Source organism: Sphaeramia orbicularis, chromosome 1, assembly GCF_902148855.1.
Source record: "Sphaeramia orbicularis chromosome 1, fSphaOr1.1, whole genome shotgun sequence".
NCBI classification, from domain to species: domain Eukaryota; kingdom Metazoa; phylum Chordata; class Actinopteri; order Kurtiformes; family Apogonidae; genus Sphaeramia; species Sphaeramia orbicularis.
The window spans coordinates 59,138,288-59,146,198 of NC_043957.1; the positions used below are offsets into that span (position 1 = coordinate 59,138,288).

Sequence of the window (7,911 nt, forward strand, 5' to 3'; positions counted from 1 at the left end):
AATATTTACAGGTTTATTTTCTAGACACTATCACCTTCTTTGAATTTTTTCAAATATAGTTTGAATAAACTGGATTCTTTCCTTTTGTGTCCTCTGTGGACTCACTTAGTTTAAACTTTTAAACTGTCCCTAGAACAGTTTAAGAACAACGACAGCAGGTGGACTGGGATGGACTCACCATGGTTCTGTGATGGACTCTGATCTGCGAAAACACTGAAACCCAGAGGGACAACCCAGAACCCCTGGATCTGGACCCCTGGGTCTGGACCTGTGGATCTGGACCTGGTCTGAACACTGGACCTGTAGATCTGGACCTGGTCTGAACACTGGACCTGTAGATCTGGACCTGGTCTGAAGCCCCAGGTCCACCCTGCCCCAGTCACTTCTCCTTTCTGGTGCACAGGCTGCTTCAGTGTTCAGTAGAAACAACAGTTTCACAGGGAAATGAAAGTCTGAGCATTCACTTCCTCATCTGGTCCAACACAAGTTTGTCTTAAAGGGACAGGAGCACATTTACCACTGGGACTGCAGTACTAGTACACAGCAGAACTGTAACTGCAGTACTAATACACAACAGTACTGTAACTGCAGTACTAGTACACAGCAGAACTGTAACTGCAGTACTAGTACACAACAGTACTGTAACTGCAGTACTAGTACACAGCAGAACTGTAACTGCAGTACTAGTACACAACAGTACTGTAACTGCAGTACTAGTACACAGCAGAACTGTAACTGCAGTACTAGTACACAACAGTACTGTAACTGCAGTACTAGTACACAGCAGAACTGTAACTGCAGTACTAGTACACAACAGTACTGTAACTGCAGTACTAGTACACAACAGTACTGTAACTGCAGTACTAGTACACAACTGTAACTGCAGTACTAGTACACAACAGTGCTGTAACTGCAGTACTAGTACACAACAGAACTGTAACTGCAGTACTAGTACACAGCAGAACTGTAACTGCAGTACTAGTACACAACAGTACTGTAACTGCAGTACTAGTACACAGCAGAACTGTAACTGCAGTACTAGTACACAACAGTACTGTAACTGCAGTACTAGTACACAGCAGAACTGTAACTGCAGTACTAGTACACAACAGTACTGTAACTGCAGTACTAGTACACAACAGTACTGTAACTGCAGTACTAGTACACAACTGTAACTGCAGTACTAGTACACAACAGTGCTGTAACTGCAGTACTAGTACACAACAGTACTGTAACTGCAGTACTAGTACACAGCAGAACTGTAACTGCAGTACTAGTACACAACAGTACTGTAACTGCAGTACTAGTACACAGCAGAACTGTAACTGCAGTACTATTACACAACAGTACTGTAACTGCAGTACTAGTACACAACAGTACTGTAACTGCAGTACTAGTACACAGCAGAACTGTAACTGCAGTACTAGTACACAACAGTACTGTAACTGCAGTACTAGTACACAACAGTACTGTAACTGCAGTACTAGTACACAACTGTAACTGCAGTACTAGTACACAACAGTGCTGTAACTGCAGTACTAGTACACAACAGTACTGTAACTGCAGTACTAGTACACAGCAGAACTGTAACTGCAGTACTAGTACACAACAGTACTGTAACTGCAGTACTAGTACACAGCAGAACTGTAAACTGTGTATTTCTGTGGTTAAATCCAAATGTGTGATTATTCGATGATTAGAAAATATTGAATGTACAGACGACAGCAGGAGCAGGAAAAGGACAGGAAACAGACAAATATTTAAACTGTGTCTGTGTTTATTTAGAACATCTGCATTTATTCCAGGTTCTCATGTAAACTGTGTCTCTTATCACATGTTTAAGGACCCCCGTTCATAAGCTGAGGTGCTTCTGGGGGTCCTGTTACAAAATGGATCTGGAAACTGAATTATGATTTGGACTGTTTGTAATAATTCTGTAATAAACTGACAGAACTGAACTGTCAGCCAACACGTCCTTCGTGTGTGTCATACTCGGTGCAGGACTCCTGTTTTGTCAGTCAGCTGCCTTCACTGTTCCACAGTCTCCATGACAACACTAATACAACTGTAAAGCTACAGCACCACCTAGTGACCACTGCATGAAACATGAATTTATGATGAATTTGTAAAGTGTATAAACTCCACAGTCCAGGCTGTGGAACTCATGTTAGTGTGGGTTCCACATCCAGACCAATCTGATCTACAGTCCAATAAGAACAGCAGAAGAACCCACACAGAAGAACCACTGCAGATTTACTACTGGGTTTGATGGGAAGGAAAAAAAGTACATTATGTCTATAAATAATGACAACTTCAAATATTTGTCTTTGTTTCAGTGCAAAAAAATAACATTAAATTCTGAAACTCTTTCCATTTCCAAACTCTCCTGTACCAATAAACTGTGACTAACCTGAACAAATGTGTCCAACCTGAAATGTCTGTATTAAATTCAGTCCAGTTTGAACTCTTTTCTTCCTGTTCCTCAGTGTTTAGTGTCTTTGGAGATCTGATCCAGAATGCACATGGACTAATGAGAAGTGGAGGAAGAAGACTGAGAAAATTACACTGATTTTTCTTCAGAAATTTCAGTTTTTTTCAGGTTATTCACATCTTTTTTGTTTGGATAGTTTACAAAAGTATGTTCATAATTTAATGGGGGGTTTTTGCACTAAAACAAAGAGAAAAATTGTCAGTTGTCATTATTTCTGGGTTCTTCTGTTCTTATTTTACTGGTTGGGTCCACTGCAGATCAAATCAGACTGAATGTGGAACCTGAAACAACAGGAGTTTGAGAACCCTGGTTTACAGGTTTCATTAGAAGCATCAGACGTAATGTTCCTCCAGGGTTAAGGTTAAGGTTAGGGTTAAGGTTAGGGTTAAGGTTAGGGTTAAGGTTAAGGTTAAGGTTAAGGTTAAGGTTAAGGTTAAGGTTAGGGTTAAGGTTAAGGTTAAGGTTAAGGTTAGGGTTAAGGTTAAGGTTAAGGTTAAGGTTAAGGTTAAGGTTAGGACTGAGGCTCCTGCACAGTGCACCAGTAAAGTCAAAATGGTTTTCATACATAGTTTTTTTAACTTTCATTTTTTAAAATGTATTTCATCAACTTGATCCATAAACAAAAACACTAAATACTCAATAACCATCATATTTTTTTAACCCTTTATCCTCCTCAGACCCTGGAAATGTCAGCAGTACCAGCTTTTGTTGTTTTTATTAAATCAGTGCCTATATTGGAAACATCCTGATGCAACAGTTTTTTCAGATGCAGTTTTTAAACATTTTTATGGGATGTCCTTTGTGGTAGACAGTTTCCTTTTCTGTTTTTTTTGTATAAAGTTGTGAAACTCTTGTCCACAAATGTGGACAGAAAACCCACAGTTGGGTCAGAGGAGGATAAATGACATAATGTAAACAAACAATATTTTTGATGCAAAAAACAAAAGAAAAAAAAAGTTTTTTTCCCCAATATCCTACAAACACAGTCGTCATAATGTCGCCTCCACTCGTTGGGAGGACCGACGAGACAGCTGTTCAAAGGCAAATGTCACTGTAGTGTGTTAGAGTATTACCCTAACCCTCTGTATCACATGCAGTGGCAGACACAGCTGTTGAACACACACTAAACCATTAAACTGTTCATTATTTTTATCATGAGTTCGGACTTTTCTTGCCTCAGAATTATTCATTAAATTGGTACCCCCCCCCACACACACACACACACACACTTTGTGTATTCTATTTGTTATTAAACCACCATCATTTATTTCACTTGAACTTTAAACGACCTTTATAAAAGCACTCACTCTGTTCGATACAGACTGACATTGTTTTATTCAGGTACTTGATAACATTCAAACACAACTTCACCAAAATACAGATTTAAAAAACAAACCACAAACAAAACAGAAAAAACTCCTGCATGGCTGTGGTTCATACAGGAGAACAAACTAAACAGTCCAAAACATGGTCCACTGACAGCACAACCTGACCAATGAGGAGAGGGGGGGGGCAGTACATGTGACCATAACCACCCAAACAGGACCAGGTCTGACCAGGACTAAAACCACATGTCCATGATCCACCGTCCTGGACTCATGTGATCCAGAACAGACACGACTGGAAACAGACCCACGCTCCAACCCCAGACCCACGCTCCAACCCCAGACCCACGTTCCAACCCCAGACCACCCTCATCTTCACTGAATTAAGAAGAACCCCCCCCCCCCGTTTGAAAGGATGCATGCTTTCAGAACCCGGTGGGAACCCGAGGCCAGCGCTGGAACCGGCTGAAGGATCCGAAGCTTCATCTGGATCTGAGGAGCGAAAAACAAACACAAAGAAGAACCGCCTTCATCTGGAAGGGTTAGTGTGGACCAGGACCGGGACCGGGACCGGGACCGGGACCAGGACCAGATCCCTCATCCTGGACTCCAGATCTATGCTTTGTCTCATCCTCTGACCCAGTGGACGAGGCAGGTTCCAGTGGCCCCTCCCCCTCAGTGTTCATTACATGTTATTGCCCCGCCCACCCCACCCTCATTAAACACAAGTGCCCCGCCCCTTTTCTGTGACTCAGCGTCCGTCCGTCTATCCGCTCCCGACGGCCGCCTTCCTCATCACTTCCTCGTCCTGGACCGACAGCTCGGTCAGCTTGCGTCCCAGTCTCTCGTGCAGGTCCAGGTATTTGGCCACGCAGCGGTCCAGACACACCGACTCGCCCTTCGTAAGCTCCGCCTCCTTGTAATGCGGCGGTACGCACTTCCTGTGGCAGGCGTTGGTCATCCTGGGAGGACAAGGAAAACAGGAGGTAAGGGTGACCTGGAGTTGGAGCTCAAAGTCCAACACTGAGACAGAAGTCCAACTAAAACAGAACCAGTGTCCCTGAACGTCAGCGTCTGTTCGATGTGGATCAGAACCAGCTGAATGTGTGAGGTTCTAAGGTTCTGTTCTATGTCCTGGTTCTGTTCTATGTTCCAGTCCTGGTTCTGTTCTGTGTTCCAGTCCTGGTTCTGTTCTGTGTTCCAGTCCTTCTATCAGTGACCAATAGGAACTAGACTGATATCTGGAACCATTTACATGTTCTAAACCATCAACATATGGACCAGTAGAAGGAAAGGAACAGGGAGAAGATTTAAAACATGAGTCAAAAATTCAAAAATCCAAATTTCTGGAAACTCAACAAACTTTATAGACACTGTCGTGAAGAAGAAACAGATCAAATTAGACATGAATCAGACCAGTAGATTCAGAGCCGACGTTTGAAGAAATTACAGGTGAAGCTGAGGCTGGAACACTGTGTACGGGTTTGGTTTGTGTCCGTCAGTAGATCTACAGGAAATAAGAACTGCAGGTTGTTTGCAGTTTGTTCCAAGTCTTTAAACTTGGAAAAATAAGACAAAGTCCAGATGAACCTGCAGAGCACAGGTTCTGACGCCATGTTTATGTGTGTCCTACCCAGTTCAGTTAGGGTCAGGGTCAGGGGGTCTTAAACCTGTTAGGGTCAGGGGGTCTTAAACCTGTTAGGGTCAGGGTTAGGGGGTCTTAAACCTGTCAGGGTCTGGGTTAGGGGGTCTTAAACCTGTCAGGGTCTGGGTTAGGGGGTCTTAAACCTGTTAGGGTCAGGGTTAGGGGGTCTTAAACCTGTCAGGGTTAAGGGGTCTTAAACCTGTTAGGGTCTGGGTTAGGGGGTCTTAAACCTGTCAGGGTCTGGGTTAGGGGGTCTTAAACCTGTCAGGGTCAGGGTTAGGGGGTCTTAAACCTGTCAGGGTTAAGGGGTCTTAAATCTGTCAGGGTCTGGGTTAGGGGGTCTTAAACCTGTCGGGGTTAGGGGGTCTTAAACCTGTCGGGGTTAGGGGGTCTTAAACCTATCAGGGTCTGGGTAAGGGGGTCTTAAACCTGTCAGGGTCTGGGTTAGGGGGTCTTAAACCTATCAGGGTCTGGGTTAGGGGGTCTTAAACCTGTCGGGGTCTGGGTTAGGGGGTCTTAAACCTGTCAGGGTCTGGGTTAGGGGGTCTTAAACCTGTCAGGGTCTGGGTTAGGGGGTCTTAAACCTGTTAGGGTCAGGGTTAGGGGGTCTTAAACCTGTCAGGGTTAAGGGGTCTTAAACCTGTTAGGGTCTGGGTTAGGGGGTCTTAAACCTGTCAGGGTCTGGGTTAGGGGGTCTTAAACCTGTCAGGGTCAGGGTTAGGGGGTCTTAAACCTGTCAGGGTTAAGGGGTCTTAAATCTGTCAGGGTCTGGGTTAGGGGGTCTTAAACCTGTCGGGGTTAGGGGGTCTTAAACCTGTCGGGGTTAGGGGGTCTTAAACCTATCAGGGTCTGGGTTAGGGGGTCTTAAACCTGTCAGGGTCTGGGTTAGGGGGTCTTAAACCTGTCGGGGTTAGGGGGTCTTAAACCTATCAGGGTCTGGGTAAGGGGGTCTTAAACCTGTCAGGGTCTGGGTTAGGGGGTCTTAAACCTGTCAGGGTCTGGGTTAGGGGGTCTTAAACCTGTCAGGGTCTGGGTTAGGGGGTCTTAAACCTGTCGGGGTTAGGGGGTCTTAAACCTATCAGGGTCTGGGTAAGGGGGTCTTAAACCTGTCAGGGTCTGGGTTAGGGGGTCTTAAACCTATCAGGGTCTGGGTAAGGGGGTCTTAAACCTGTCAGGGTCTGGGTTAGGGGGTCTTAAACCTATCAGGGTCTGGGTTAGGGGGTCTTAAACCTGTCAGGGTCTGGGTTAGGGGGTCTTAAACCTGTCAGGGTCTGGGTTAGGGGGTCTTAAACCTGTCAGGGTTAGGGGGTCTTAAACCTGTCAGGGTCTGGGTTAGGGGGTCTTAAACCTATCAGGGTCTGGGTTAGGGGGTCTTAAACCTATCAGGGTCTGGGTTAGGGGGTCTTAAACCTGTCAGGGTCTGGGTTAGGGGGTCTTAAACCTATCAGGGTCTGGGTTAGGGGGTCTTAAACCTATCAGGGTCTGGGTTAGGGGGTCTAATCCAGCAGGGGTCTGCTTCACGTGCACATGGATGCAGAGGCTCGTGCACAGTAAACCCTCATCTTCAGTGGACTGTTAGCAGAACACCAAACATGCTAGGATCATTTAGAACAGATGATACTGTAAACGCAGATATTCTTTTAAATCACTCTTTGGGGAAAACGTGTCTTCAGTCAGACACGTGCACGCATTAGTTTACTGCAGTGAAGTAGAGGAGTTAGCCTTTAGCAGCTAGCTGCCGTTAGCCTTTAGCATGGCTCCGTCTTTACCGGTTGTACATGTCCGCCATCATCTCCACCTCCAGCTCCGCCGCCAGCTGCTGCGCCTTCATGGGGTCCATGTCTGCTGTCACCCGGCTCCCACCGCACACACACACCGGCCTGGTTCACCCTCTGCTCCGGACACACACCACGGCTTCAGCTTTAACCTTCACAACCCGCAAGAAAAACATGCGTGTACCGGTTCCGCTGCCGTTTCCGGTGTCAATAAAGTTAATTCAAATGAACAGAAGTGACAGTGCGCCCCCTGCTGTCACTTCTGGAATTACAGTCAGAAACATACTCCAAACCTGAAGACAAAGAGAGGAGACCAATGTCTGAACTTACAGAAGTATGAACATATTATAAAGACACTGTATTTATCATTAATAATAATAATAATAATAATAATAATAATAATAATAATAATAATAATAATAATAATAATAATAAATAGCGCTTTTCTATGTACTCAAAGACGCTTTACAATAAACAGCCAAGGGACAAACATACATCAAAGGGGTAAACAGATACGGAGTTAATACTAAATGGTAATCAAAGAACAAATACAGAGACAAATACGGACAAAATAAATAAACAAATAAACCAATAAATCAATAAATAAAGGCTCTGCGAGTGTTTTATTAACGCGTGTGAAGCTTCAGGTTCATTTTTCTGTTTTCATGTGTGTGC

General features: G+C 44.6%; 2 protein-coding genes across 3 annotated transcripts in view; both read right to left on the bottom strand.

Annotated features, from left to right (window-relative positions):
• Positions 1-414, bottom strand: part of unc93b1 (unc-93 homolog B1, TLR signaling regulator) — a 39,186-nt gene extending 38,772 nt beyond the window's left edge. The window contains exon 1 of one of the 2 annotated variants that reach the window (XM_030143426.1): positions 179-414. Coding sequence is in view for 1 of the 2 variants with exons in the window: in XM_030143418.1 (XP_029999278.1) it covers positions 179-181 (3 nt within the window). In the remaining variant the exon portion in view is untranslated. The remainder of the gene's footprint in view (positions 1-178) is intronic. The other variant, XM_030143418.1, reaches the window with a different exon arrangement.
• Positions 415-3,805: 3,391 nt separating this feature from the next.
• Positions 3,806-7,442, bottom strand: timm10 (translocase of inner mitochondrial membrane 10 homolog (yeast)). Its single transcript, XM_030143521.1, has 3 exons — positions 7,231-7,442; positions 4,162-4,778; positions 3,806-4,128 (listed from the first exon to the last, which is right to left on the bottom strand). Exons 1-2 carry the CDS (start codon positions 7,299-7,301, stop codon positions 4,583-4,585), a joined length of 267 nt encoding a protein of 88 aa, XP_029999381.1. The 5' UTR covers positions 7,302-7,442; the 3' UTR covers positions 3,806-4,128; positions 4,162-4,582.
• Positions 7,443-7,911: the final 469 nt, after the last annotated feature.